The 14,561-nt window shown below is 39.6% G+C and overlaps 1 protein-coding gene across 2 annotated transcripts in view; it reads right to left on the bottom strand.

The window, feature by feature from the left end:
* The window catches only part of LOC118407980 (peroxisomal carnitine O-octanoyltransferase-like), a 20,513-nt gene extending 6,248 nt beyond the window's left edge, over positions 1-14,265 (bottom strand). Inside the window, exons 1-10 of one of the 2 annotated variants that reach the window (XM_035808584.1) lie at positions 14,217-14,265; positions 9,790-9,924; positions 9,027-9,151; positions 8,239-8,420; positions 7,032-7,162; positions 6,399-6,510; positions 5,850-5,943; positions 5,467-5,580; positions 4,797-4,898; positions 4,397-4,480 (exon numbers count right to left, since the gene is read on the bottom strand). In XM_035808584.1, the coding sequence (XP_035664477.1) occupies positions 4,397-4,480; positions 4,797-4,898; positions 5,467-5,580; positions 5,850-5,943; positions 6,399-6,510; positions 7,032-7,162; positions 8,239-8,420; positions 9,027-9,151; positions 9,790-9,910 (1,065 nt within the window). In that variant the 5' untranslated portion in view covers positions 9,911-9,924; positions 14,217-14,265. Of the gene's footprint in view, positions 1-4,396; positions 4,481-4,796; positions 4,899-5,466; positions 5,581-5,849; positions 5,944-6,398; positions 6,511-7,031; positions 7,163-8,238; positions 8,421-9,026; positions 9,152-9,789; positions 9,925-12,620; positions 12,722-14,216 lie in introns of those variants that run through there. The other variant, XM_035808583.1, reaches the window with a different exon arrangement.
* Between the last annotated feature and the right edge of the window lie 296 nt (positions 14,266-14,561).

Raw genomic sequence — 14,561 nt, 5'->3', positions numbered from 1 at the left:
GTCGCTGTATCCCCGAGTTTTTTGTCTCAGAATTATGAACAATATTCTCTACTTCATGTGTCTAGTTAAAAATTATTACGCTTGCCCCGCAAAAGAGACTTTTTTTCAACGATAGTAGTGGGCTTGGGTGTGCCAAATAAGTATTTGTTGTTGCTGTTTGCGATCGATTTTTGCTGTTCGTGATGCATGAATTTTGTACTCTGAGGGCTCAGTGGATGTTCATGGCAATGATGGGAAGCAAGATGATATTTCCGAGGAAATTTATTTTGTCGGTATTGAGGGAATTTTTGCCTCACGGGGAACGCATTTTTTTTACACAGATGGCTTGATATCTTAATTTGACAGACTTGAAAATAAAGTTGCATAGCGTTTCTCAAGCTTCTTACAAATACTATGAAATAGCTCCGTGTGTCCTGGGCTATGAAAGCCGACCCAGCGTTCTTCTACACCGCGTGACTTGTTGTTACACACATTTCTGTGGCCCGTGGGGAACTATGCTCGCACTTGCTTCAGGTGAAGTATCGTCACTATTGATATCTGTTTCCTTAGTAAAAGTAGCGCTGTATTTAATGAGAATCATCCTCAAAATCGCAGAAATCCCGGCCCCAAATCGATGTTCCTGGACGAGAGATGTTGAAACTGACTCGTAAACAAAGGCCCACGCTAGCCTGGCGAGATGCAGATTGGGGCAATTAGCACTTCGATGTGATTCACACTCGCGGCAAAGATCGGAACAATAGGAACGCTCTCCTCTCTTTCTTTAACCTCCTTGCTGTTATATATAATATTTGTTTGGGGGGGGGGGGGTGAAGAGGTATAGTTTGTCTGCACCAGGTCCAGAAATGTTCTTTGAATAGTTTGACTGGAATAATTTAAGGAATCCAAATACGTCAGTTCAATTAGTTGAAACTCAGGGGAAACACAAAAGAAACAAACCCCGCAGAAGATAGATTATCTCCTGTGTGCTTGTATCCTCCTTTTCATTTCCTAGTCAGAGGGTTCCTAATATTTGTTGTAGAGGATATATATTTTTTTTTAATGATATTGTACATCTATTATCTATTTGTTTGCTTGATCAGTCTTATACTAGTCTTATAACTAGAGTTCCTCGAACACACATCTTCGCCAAATAAACATTCTTTATCGAAGGTCGTTGTTTTTGAATGATTAATGTATGTAATTATGGCTATAATGGGCCGGATAAGCACCAAATACAGCTTAATACGAGATGTTAATATAGCAAAGCTGGATGTAAGGTCTTTAGTTAGGCTAGGTTAGGCTAGGTCTTTAGTTACCTTTACCTTTGCCAGAATGGCTAAGGTTATGTTTTGGGCTTGTGAGTCTGTGTGTGTGTCTGTGTGTCTGTGTGTGTGTTAACAGCATAACTCAAGAAGTCTTGGATGAATCCCGATAATATTTGGTAGGTGGGTAGGGTTCGGGAAAATGAAGGTCAAGTTCGATAATGGGCCCCCTAGCGGCTTGCTAAGGTACTGCAGCGGAAACTCAATTTTTTTATATCTCGTGTTCTGGACATGCTGTGGTCATGATTTATGGGTGGTAGATAGCCCACGAGGCAGAGAGTAAGTGCTGTGAGTTTGGGCCCCCTAGCGGCTTTTTTGGTACTGCAGGCGCCGGTTTCCTTTCAAACTTTGGACGAGAATAACTCTGCAACGTGTTGACGGATCGTCATGATTTTTGGTATGTAGATAGAATGAGTGTTGACTTACATAATTGAATACTAATTATGTAAATCAACAGCTAATTGGCATAATTAATGAGGAAAGTTTATAAATCAACTGCATTCCATGATAGGACTTTCAAACTTGTCACATATGTAGCTGAGAAGGAGAGAAATGTCAATAGATATCAATTATGCAAATGATGACCTCATTTGCATAATTAATGAGAAAATTTGAACATGTTGACGGATCATCATGTTTTTTGGTATGTAGGTAGCGTAAGTGAAGACCTACATAATGAGATACCAATTATGCAAATCAACAGATAATTTGCATAATTAATGAGGACATTTTATAAATCCACTACATTCCATGATAGGACTTTGAAACTTGTCACATATGTAGCTGAGAGGAGAGAAATGGCAATACATATTAATCATGCAAATGACGACCTCATTTGCATAATTAATGAGAAAATATGAACGTGTGGACGGATCGTCACGATTTTTGGCATGTAGATAGCCTAAGTGAAGACTTACACAATGTGATACTTATTATGCAAATTAACAGTTAATTTGCATAATTGATTATGAAAAGTTCATAAATGCACTGCATTCCATTATAGTAGTTTCAACGTTGTCACACATGTAACTGAGAAAGAGGAAAGAGAGTATAAGGGGTATATTTAAAGACTTTGAAAGAGAATAAGTCAAGAAATTGATTCTTGGTATGCTGATAGCTTGGTATGCTGATAGCTTAAGCAATGCTTGATACAATTTGATATTGATTAATTGTAAATTGGGACCAAATTTGCACAATTAATGCCGAAATTTTACAAACCAACTCCAAGCATATAATTATAAAACAAAATGAAACGAGTAACGCATTTGTCTACAGACACCATTCTACATAACAAACCTAGTTTATTTGGCAAAGGTATGTGTTCGTGGAACTCTAGTTTTATATAAGATTTCACTCTACAAAATGTACATTGCAGTCTTTTCGTAAAAAAAGAAATAATAAACAAACGTTGAGTGACTGGCCTATATATTGGATAATATGTCATCTAAGGGTTACCTAAGGGTCATACGTAAGGATTGTTACGGCCCCGCCTTGGTGAATGTTTGTGTCCATCTCATGAAAATAGTAAGTAAAGTTTTGCAATCGCGAGTTAAGTCAGAGGTATTTTACACGGTCTACCTGGCCTGGCTATCACGTCAGGCTACTCAGATCCCCCCATTCATAGCCCCGCAAAGACAAAATAGCTGATTGACAGGCATAGTAATTGCTAATCTCCAAGTATTAGTATATTCATAAGCCTTACTTAGATCCTCCTCTACAACCTAGCACAAACCGAGACAAGATACGATACCACCCGCGTTCTATGACCGCACTCGTACAACCCGGAAGTATATGATATTGTCGTAATCGGTTGCACGGAAACCCCCATGCAGTGTGAAATCGAGGCCAAAATCAGGCAAAAAGAGCCAGTTTGAAGGCCAACTTTGACTATTCAAATCTCATCCCGAAATAGTATTTGAATCATTAAGCGTACTTTATGCGATCGAACAACTCATGAGGATTACGTTGGCACCTTTGACAGCCTGATTTGGCCCACCGCGATGTTTTAATCTTTTTTCACGTGACCATGTCTTATGCCTCAAACGGGCGGGTGTGTAACACCCTGCCATGGCATGACGATTAGTTCTGCTCCACCTTTGATTTGTCTGTGCTAAGACCCAGAGACTGAGGGCAGGGGGTTAATTTGGTGTGACTGGTCCTTGTCAGGGAAAGGAGATCAGCTTCTGCTTCTGTCTGAAGGGCTTGAATGATAAATGAAGATTAATGGTCCACATATTAGTGCTGGACTAGGGTGACAATGGTGCCAGTGTCATGTTGCACTGCACACCACTTTTGTAAGGGATGTGGTTCTCTCCATGATAAGAATCCCAAAGTAATTATATTAAGTAGATCGCAATTTACATAATTAGCATCTCATTATGTTGATAATCACCCAAAGTACCTACCTACCAAAAGCAAAGAATATCCATCAATCCCCTCTGCAGTTATCCTTTTTAAAAGTTACAAACTATAAGACCCACTGCAGTTCCAAACAAGCTGCTAGGGGGCCCAAAATTACACCATTCACTCCTAGTCCCAACAGCTATCCACCACTTAAAAATCATGAACATGGCACTTCTGGAAAATTTAGGCGCAAGCTTTGACGCTCACTTGCAGTACCAAAACAAGTCGCTAGGAGGCCCATTATCGAACTTGACTTTCCTTTCTGTGTCCCCTACCTATCAACAAAATATCATTAGCATCCATGTAGAACATCTCGAGTTATCGTGTTAACAGACAAACGCAATTACATACAAAGCCAGCTACAGCACCATAGGTAAAAGCTAGCTAAACCATTTTCGCACATGACAATCCTTTACACAACCGCTACACACCTACCAAATATCGTAGAAATTGCCCAGCTGCATTTTGAGTTATGCTTCTTGAAACAAACCTCGAAAAAATACAAAGGTCGCTGCTGTACCGTAGGAAAACGCCAGGCAAACCATTTTCAAACTAGGCATGCCTTTCGACAACCGCTACACACCTACAAAAAATCAAAAAGTTCCATCCACAATTTCTCGACTTACATGCTGTTGACCTACATACAGACCCAAGTAAGCAATCTTATAATCTTCGCTGGCGAAGATAATTACCTTCCAGACCCCCTGTGCCTCCTTGATTTTCTGGTCCAAGTACCAGTTTAACACCACCAGGACAATCCCATCAAACGCTGCATGCTGTAGGGGATAGGAAAGTGTTACAAGGAAAAGTATAATATGTATTTTCTGTCTTTACGTACGCAACAGATTCAGGGCAAGTCTGATGGTCACAGACAAATATGTGGAACAGAAACATAAAATGGGGAAAAGAAGCTCAGCAATTCAGTTCCGGAAAAACAATTTTATTCCAGACCACATGCCAATAACTCCAAAATGCTTTTACTCAATCAGGCTCATTTTATTGAGACCATAGCAGGTGGTGACATCAATACTTAAATGCATTAGATTGAATTTCTGAATTAAACACAGTGTAGATCTTTAAAAAAATACTTACATCACAGTTAGAGGCCAGGGTACCATTGTTGAACATCAGGGTATTGTAGGACTTGTCAAACCAGCGGTTGAAGCAGTCACCTGTCAAACCTTGGGTTGTGATCTGGAAATAAATTTGAGGTAAATTTTAGAATATGTGGCGAGAAATAGACATAGTAGTGAAAGTGACCTTGAACCAGTTTAGGTCACATCACAAACGTTTCTGCATTTACAGTTCTCATTTTCATTTTAGAGTGAGGAAAGTTGCATGTGAAATGTAGTGCCTTTCTAATAATATAAGTTACCAACCTCTGTGACCTTTGGAACACTCTCCTCTGGAGTACAGTATGGCTTAAATATCCTGCAATAATGCCACACAAAAAACAACAAAAAAAAAATTCACGGGTCTCAGTGGCAAGTGTGCAGATGTAGACACACTGGCAACACCAAATCCGAAGGTGTTTTTGGCACCTTTAGACAGATTAGCCGTGAGGCACGGTGGGCGTCACTCCACCGTCATGGGGGCAGGGGCATGGCGAGTTTAGAACTCAGGACCTTCTGATTCTGACTCCAACGCTCTAGCCGTTGCGCCACACAACCCCAAACAACTACAACCTTGCGTGCATGCAAGTGAGTGACAATGCTATTTACCGGTTACCGTACTAACTTTAATTTGTTTCCTTTACGCTCACCTCAGTGTCATTAGTTGGTGAGGCGTCATCAAGAGTAAAACAGATCAGACTTTTTTCGATGGCTTCCAGGTTCTGTTGATTTCTGCTGTCCAGTCCGATCAGCCTGTTCCGTAACTAAAAAAAGAAAAAAAAAGTCAATTAATTTGTTGGAAAAGTTATTACAGATATCTTGGACCATAAGTTACATCTATCAGATAAAGTCTGATAAATCTGAAAAAAATACATAATTTTAATTTCAGTAGTGCCCATAGTCCCAGTTGTATTCTTACCCCAGTAGTGACCGTACCAGCTTCAGTTTGGTTGCTTTAAATAGCAAACACATGGTGCCGTACCATGTGTGAATGTCCTACCATGTGACGTGAACTAATTTTTAGATTACTCACCTGCCACCACTTTGTCCTCTGTTCTGCAGTGAGTGCTCCCACCCCAGGTCCTTGCGGCTGTCCTGAACACTTCTCTTTTATAACAGTTAGCTGCCTGTTGATGAAGATATAACACAATTTCATGTTTTTAAACCTGTGATATTAAACCTTAAACCTGTCTCTCATCTGCTTACATTTCAATGCCTATCATTTGGAAACTCTTAAAATGCATTTCCTTTTTCCTGGTATTCTTTTCTCTGAGCTATACATGCTGAATAGACTATGCCTGTTGAACTTTAAGAGTGTCAGAAGATGTCTGAAAATGAGCAACGGTTCACTGAAATGAAAATAGCTGTGTCTGGTAGTTTTATGTTTGCGGTTTTCGTGGTGGCCACTTCACCAGAAATTAAAACCACCGCCAACATTTTTCCACAAAAAGTATGTGATATTATGAGGTGCTACTGTGAAATTAAAACCACTGCGAAAACTCCATTTTCCCGCTAAAGTAACTCCCTGCAAACTTAAATGTACAGTATGTAAAGAAGCTTCATTAATATAATAGTTACTTACTGTTGCAGCTCTGGTGGAGTATAGGGAACGTTGTTCTCATCAACCACATCCATGCTGAAGATTCTTCCAGCATGTAGAACACAGAGATGGGTGGGGCTATCTCCTTCATACACTGGAAATTTGAGTCACATAATAATATTTGTCATTTTACTATTACATTATATAATACAATAGCTAAATTTAGAATTTCAAAAATCTTACTACCTTTTAGTAAAAATCTAGAATTTAAACAGTTTTAAATTTAAGGCCTCTGTCCATTTCCAAAATTTAATTTTTTTTGTGGCATATATGTACTAGACTTACACAAATGTATTACCTCAGTCTGTATATAGAGGTTTTGTTTTTGATGCTTAATCTAAAGGATTTTTTTATGGTTCGACGTTGAAGAACAACAGATGGGAAGACAATACATAATGTGCAAATGTCCATGTATTGAAACAGTATAAATGCTGTCAAATGTAATTTTTGGGAACTTTCCATTTCCATTTTCCATGTCAGTGGTGTCAAAAGCATTCAACAAATGAACTACAATGAAATGAGCAACACATACAAGAAGCTCTATTTTACGGAGGTATGAGTTTGACGAACTCTAGTTTGGTTCAGAGGCATAGGTGAGAGTGAAAGTTTTCTCACCTGTCTTGAAGTGTGAGACCAGCTTGTCTCTCTTCTCCCCTGGGATCTTACAGGTGTTGAACAGGTTTCGGTACTGTTCCATACTGCAGGGGGTCTTCCCTCGGTCCACCTTGTCTACTGGCCACTCCTCACTTCAACATTACAATGTTGTCATTAATCTCATAACTCTTATACTATTATTAGGCAAATATGTTAGGTTGCATATTTAACTACTACTGTAAGATGCAGAAATGTTCATGGTAGATTAATGTTCGCGGTTTACGCAGTGACTGCTTCACCCAAACGACCCAGAATTTTTTTATCTGTCTTCTCCCTTATGACTATCCATAGGGTAGGTACTGGTACAATTCAGGTCCAGCTGGTCTGGTTCAGGTCCAGAGGATCAAGTCCAGGTCTGGACCTAACTGTTAAACGTCAAACGTCAAAACAACAATCTATTACGCCACAAAGGAATCTGTTTGGTGGAGTATCTGACTCCGCTCTGGTACTTTTAACATCCTATCTTCATTTTGTAAACAACACTGTTTGACTGCAGAAACTTGGTAGAAATGACTAGTACCCTCTTAGCTGGTTAACCCCAAAAACGTGCATGTGTGAACACCTGCCAATTGGTTCAACATCAGGTCAACTGAATTTTTTCAGGTCCATTTTTTTTCAGACCAGTCCAACAAGAAAAAACGGTTTGTACCAGAATGCTACACCGGTACCCACCCTGTACCGGTATGCTGTACCGGTACCCACCCCTCCATATAATATAGAAGCCGGAAGATATTCTAAAATTCCCCGTGACCAGAGGTTTTGTCCATTCTGCCCAAATGAGATCGAAGACAAACGTCACTTCGTTATGGATTGTTCTCAATATGATGATAAACGCACAGAGCTGTTCACATTACTTTCCACTTGCTCTAAAGACGTTGCTACTCTCTGTTCGATAGATAAATTCAAGTACATTCTGGGAGGCGATAATCCACATTGTGTACAAGTAGGCAAATATATCCACGATTGTTTATACCGTAGAACCAATAGTGTAAATGACATGCTAGACCCTTTATGTTGATGTATCCATACCTATAGATATCCATATACATGTATATGTGTTTAGTTGTACTGTAAGTAGTTGTTATACATGTAGACCTTACGAAAGTCGCTGTACTTCTGTCGTGTCAATAAAGATTGTTATAATCAAATGGACTTAGGTAGAACTTACTTTTTCATGAGTTTCCAGAAGTTAAGCGTGTGCCAGATAGTGATGGCAGATCTTTCCACTTGGGTGCCGTCCTGCACAGGCCAGTAGTGGTCATGGAACGGCCCCGGGCCCGAGATATTCACGTACACGGGGGTGGGGTATCGTGGCTCCAAGTATGCAAAATTGTACCACCATTCTGATAGCTGTACACGGAAAGGGTGATAATACAAAAATGTAAACTTTATGTCTACATAATATATGCATGACTGTACAGTTGTATAGATTTACAAGAGGGGGGGGGTATCTATTTTCTTTTAATTTTGCAGTTGGAAGGGAAACTAACTTAAGGCAGTTTTCATAGGGTTTTAAGTTATGGTTGAAAATACCAGTAAAATGATAATCAATATAATAAAAACAGAAAATATAAATATTTATGCTATTACTATTTGAAGTATTTCACAACATTATGGAAACCAGAAAATGCAACTATTTAAAGATAAACACCTAATTTCTATTTCCATGTACTATATTTCATTTATTTTCCTGACTCAATATCTAAAGCTATATGATGTGAAAGTCTCAATGTACACTGTATGTATGCACAATATTACCCTTTTCAAATTTTGCATTCTCACATCTCAGTTGATATGCAAAACTAAATGCAATATTTTTCCAAAATACATGGGGCAAATAAGAGAACCAAAAAATATAGTTATCATCCAAAGCCAAGGACCAAAACATCTAAATCATAGATATTTGTACACATAAAATGATAAATACTAAATGCTCCAAACTCAAACTGTTCTCACCCAGTTTCTATGTGTCTTGGCTCTTTCCAGTAGTTTCTTGTGCAACTCCTTCCCAGTACCAGCCTCGAACTCCTTAACAACAGCCTCTGTCTTCTTATATTCCTCCTCTGTCACATGTGGCTTCACTGAAAATAATACCATTTAAAACAAAGTTGGAAAAACAGTTATTTTTAAGTTTATTGTAAAGGTAAAGGTAGTCCAATAGTCTTTTGAGATCTGGCTGGACCTAAACTTGTGAAAACTTAGTCTCTACTAGACTCCGGATTGCTGGAAAAATCGTAGAAATGGAATAAATAGAGGAGTAAGCCGGCCAGAGGAGTGTAGCCGGCCAGCAGGCTTTTAGCTAGGATTTTATAATAAGGAGTCCAAACTTATTGGTAAGTCGCGTTAAGTGACTATTGTAGGGGGGTCTGGGGGCATCCACCTTCCATGGTGCAGAGTTTTTCATGATTTTAAGTTAAAATAGTGCATTCTAAGGTATCCAAAGAGGCAAAAATACTGTTACACTTACAGAGGTCACAGTAGAAGACTGTGACCACAGATGACCTGGTTGCATCCCTGGTCAATCAGAATTTCATGCTTGTCAGAGGATTTTCTCCCCACTATAGGGCGTCCAGGGGCATCAAATTTCTTGTTATTCTAAGAAAAGTGTGTCCAGATGACGCGTTGACGCATGCCTGGCTAAAAGCCTGCCGGCCAGGGAACAGTACGCGATTGCTAGACTGGTTCAAGATCACTTTAACCCTTTTCCAGAAGTACTGACCTGAGTACAGGTATTTGTCCAGCGAATCTCGGAGAGTTGGTAGGGGCAGTGAGGGGAGGGAGTCCTGGTATTGGAATGTCCGCTCCTTGGGGGTGATATTCTCAGCCTCACCAGATGCCATCCTGATGTTGTTTACTATAAATAATAAACAAAGAGACATATATTAGCAACTCAAAGAATTTCCATAATAAAGGGGGAATAAAAAGGATTATGACGCAAAAAGAGTTTTCTAAGAGTAGAGCTCTGATCCAATTTCCATATTGGTACTGTACTTTTTATGATTGTGCTTTAAATCATAGACTGGTAACCAACCATATTATAGCTTCCTACAGTAGTCTTTTCTGTCCTCCCTGCAAATTCAGCAAATGCTATTTAATTTGAAGCCAGAGGTCAGAAGAGATTTGGGAGTGTATACACTATAATACGGCTGGATAGCTTGCAAGTGAATGTAATAAAGAAGAAATTAATTGACAATTGTCTATATTTTTTAATAAAACTATGGGTGAACTCTAATGGCATGATTATTGAATTTATATGAATGAATGAATTTATTGCTCAAGGTACAATTATGGACTAAATCATAAGCATTTTATAAAATCATTCAGGAATACCCATGTTTGGGTAACAAGTATATTTAGGATTATCATCATGTGACCCTTACATTTGTATGTGCAGCAGGTCACATGCACACTTGTCAGTACATACTACATAGCAGCACTTGTTAGGTTAAGGATTGTTCTTTGATTGCATAACTGTACAGTTCCATTGATCGTTAATCATATTTAATAATTGAGTGGGCATGGTGTTAAGTGCAGTGTGGCAGATCTAGAGGTTTCCATCGGTACTTTCTTTTATGATTAGAAGAAAAATCAGGATTGCTTCGACAGCATCTGCCATAGCCTGGTAACCGTACCATGTCAGGCCCAGAATAGGGGTGTTTTACCTCCGCAAACCTACTACTACTACTAGTATAGTAATCACTTTGCCAGGTATATTTTCAGACAGTCAGTTTTTATCACAAGAAATTTTTACTGGCTTACGCTTGGGCACTAACCAGGCTTTTAGCTAGGATTTTATAATAGGGTGTCCAAACTTATTGGTGAGTCGCGGTAAGACTTTTGTAGGGGGGTCTGGGGGCATCCACCTTCCATGGTGCAGAGTTTTTGATGATTTCAAGTTAAAACAGTGCATTCTAAGGTATCCCAAGAGGCAAAAATACTGTTACAGATGTCACAGTAGAAGACTGTGACCACAGATGACCTTGTAGCATCCCTGGTCCAGTGGCGGCGGCACCGTGGGGGCAGTGGGGGCGGTCGCCCCCACAAAAATAGGTCGTGGGGGCGCCGCCCCCACGATAAAATAAGCTGAAACACACAAAATCAAGGTGAAACCATTGTGTATATTTTCACTAATGGAAATCATCATATCCCGCTAGTCTACTTGCAAAAGTTTACCCTGAAAATGCAACAAATGACGTTTCAGAGGGTCCAGATTTAAAAATTTCAAAGGACCTTCCTTGCGAGGACTCGCGTCTTCGGCACTGGACGTGGTGGGAAAATGTTGCCGGAGCGTCGTCCCCCACGATCCTTTATACTATTAGAAGTTTCATTATCAAACTTAGCTTTGGTTGCAAGCGAAATGTTCCCCTCAAATGCAGTAAATGGCATTTAAATTGTTCTGATTTCAAAATTTCTCCAGAGCTCCCTTGCGACGGCTTGCGTTTTCGGGGCTCACAACGAGGTAGTGTAAAAATGTTGGGGCGTGGGTCGTCACCCTCAAAAATGGTTTTCTTAACTAGAAGTGTCATTAAATTCAGCTTAGTCTGTCAGCAAAATGTGTCCCTCAAAATGCAGGAAATGGTGTTTCAGAGGGTCTAGATTTAAAAATTTCCCAGAAACTACCTTGCAACGGCTCGTGCCTTCGCCGCTCGAAATGGTGAAAATATGTTGGGGGCGTCGCCCTCAATAACTAAAGCTAAAACTATGTGTGTTTTTGATAGAAATGCCATTGAAGATAGCTTATTCTGGCAGCAAAATTTGCCTCTCAAAATGCAGGAAATAGCATTTCAGAGGGTTTAGATTTGAAAATTTTCCGGGGGTGCATGCCCCCGGACCCCCCTAGAAGGGTCACGCCTCCGGCGCGACACCTTGGGCCTTCGGCCCTCGATTTAGTGATATTGTATATTACCAAATTTCGCCCCCACAAGTAAAAAATGGTGCTGCCGCCTCTGTGGTCAATCAGAATTTCATGCTTGTCAGTGTCAGAGGATTTTCTCCCCAGTATAGGGCGTCCAGGGGCATCAAATTTCTTGTTATTCTAAGAAAAGGGCGTCCAGATGACGCGTTGACGCATGCCTGGTTAAAAGCCTGGCACTAACTGTCAAGAGGGTATGACTCCATGACTCACAATTACAAGGTCTGGTTATTTACTGGAATACACATAAAGAAGGGGAAAAATATGCTTGGGTTTTGGCTGGTTAAAACACAGCATAGGGGGAATTTTTGGTGTTAAAGTTGTAACAAAAGTAAAACATGTTAGATTTACTGTACTTCATAAAATTTGGCCCCAAAACACATTGATAACTATTTCTGAGTGAGGGTCATAAATTTAAAAATTTTCAGGGAGAAGGATATCCACAAAAATCCCCAACAATGCTCACGTCTATACACACTTGTCATGTGGCTTTTCCAGGCTAACATGCCCCATACGGATACGCTATTAAAAATCCTGATTAAAACCCTACTAAGAAAGCTCCCAATGGGCTAACATGTAGTTACCAGGCTATACTTGGCATTTGGTCTTTCAAATGCAACTCCTATGCCAGCACATACCTCTACAGACCCGTAGCACCGGAAAGAACCTGCACACACCAACAACACGACCAAACCACTGCACCATAACTCTCAATCTTCATGTACACGGTTCTCCCTATGTTCACAATATGAAATGAAAAAAAAAAGAAAAATTAAAAAGACAAAAATGTATTTTTTACAGGCTAATTGAAAGTTTCCTCATCATCGATTCGTCATCATTCATAATCCCATAGCTTTTTAATCAGCCGTAGGGGCAGCACAACTTGTTATGCTGTCTGAATAGGCAGTTAAGAAAGTTTAGCTTAGCTAAAATCTCTTCGGAACACAATTTAGTACTGGAGACGAGGAGTTTGCATGTGTTAAAGCCCTGGAGGGTCTACATTTTCTTTAAGGCGTAGGCGTAGGCGTATTTTGGTACCCATAATTTGTGGGCAAAGCGCAATTTGTAGTAAGGCAACCAAATTTTGAGTAATGGGCTTCCTTTATTATAGTTTAATACATAGGGTGTTCTTCTAAATTCGGTGTAAAGAGTTGTAGGGGACACCCTTACTAGTACTCCCTAACCCCCCTTTATCAAGCTTGTTTCAAAGGCTTTGAATTCTATCATTTAGTTCCCCGGGCGGTTTTCGAAAAGAAAAAAAAAAAACACATGCAAAAAATTCAGAAATTATAGACATACTCTACAACATTCCGTCTAGCTGTTGCATTGCATTTGGACACCCAAAGAACTCTATAAAGTCTTCAAACGATCGAGATAAGTTACCTAGGTCGGGCATTCAATGATCGTGTTCTATGCGACGTAGAACACGCGTTTGAACTAAGTGCCTACAGTGTAACAGGCCTGAGCTAATAGCCTAGTATGCAGACCCTCTTTACTGGTGCTCAGTAGGGTGTGGATAAACATTGGTTTCATTACACGGGCACGCTCTTGGCAGAATTTGGTCTTATGCAGTTTACGGCACCATAGGTGAAGTTCCCAAAATGGTATGCTAAAGGGGGAACGGGTTTTCTGCGTGTTAAAAATCTGCGCGCGCGTTAAAAATCTGTGCGTTAAAAAGCGTTGAAAATTAAGTTGTGCATTGAGAAATTCTTAGGCAGAAAAATGTGACCCCATTATATGATTTTACATCTGTTACCTGAATTTCTGGTTTGAAAAGCCCCTAATTTTTAGGTCCCTTGGGAATAGGCTAATTTGCATATCCAGAAGACAGGGCCTATGAAGTGAGAGTTTACCTACATGTAATTTGTTTATAATCATAGTCCAAAGTCCAGCTGGGAATGTTTGATTATTCTATTGACAAACTTTTCATCAGTCACGTGTAGCACAAAAAGGACTTTGGTTGGGCGTAATATTGAACTTCTCCCATTATTTGGTTCAAGGTAATAACAATTATTAACAGAGCAAAAAGACACGCCCCTCTCCCTCCCTCGGCCCTTCCTTTTTTTCTTCAAAACACTGCCTGAAAAGATAACCTGAAATCACACTGTTCAGTGCTATTGCCACACCGTTATGGCAATTTGAAGTTTCTATAGTAGTTACCGACTTAGGAGAGTAATTCTAAACGAAAATAAAGACTACTTTAGCTAGAAAATGCTACTTTTTGCACAACTTACCTATATTTTTATCTGTCAAGCCGCCATCTTGTTTGGGGACAAATCCACTCAAATTTATAGAAGGGAATGAGCGTGAAAAAATGTTTTAATTATTGTAAATAAAAGACCTAAATACAGTTCAAACTGATTTGTAAATATTTAATTTTCATTGATATAAAATTTTATAACTTAGTGGTATTTGATATCAAAGCAACAAATTTCATTCGATAAGAAAATGTCAATTACATTTGTACTCATACCTTACAGATGGTACAGTCGAAAATTGTGTGGCGAAAGGTCAACGACCTTAGAGACTATACCACTAATTAACGTAGGGCCAAATCTATGAAACCTGCTCTTTAGAAT

This window comes from Branchiostoma floridae, unplaced genomic scaffold (genome assembly GCF_000003815.2).
Source record: "Branchiostoma floridae strain S238N-H82 unplaced genomic scaffold, Bfl_VNyyK Sc7u5tJ_1514, whole genome shotgun sequence".
Classification (NCBI taxonomy): domain Eukaryota; kingdom Metazoa; phylum Chordata; class Leptocardii; order Amphioxiformes; family Branchiostomatidae; genus Branchiostoma; species Branchiostoma floridae.
The sequence above is the reverse complement of the archived record's forward strand: the minus strand, read 5'-3'. Positions and strand labels throughout refer to the sequence as shown.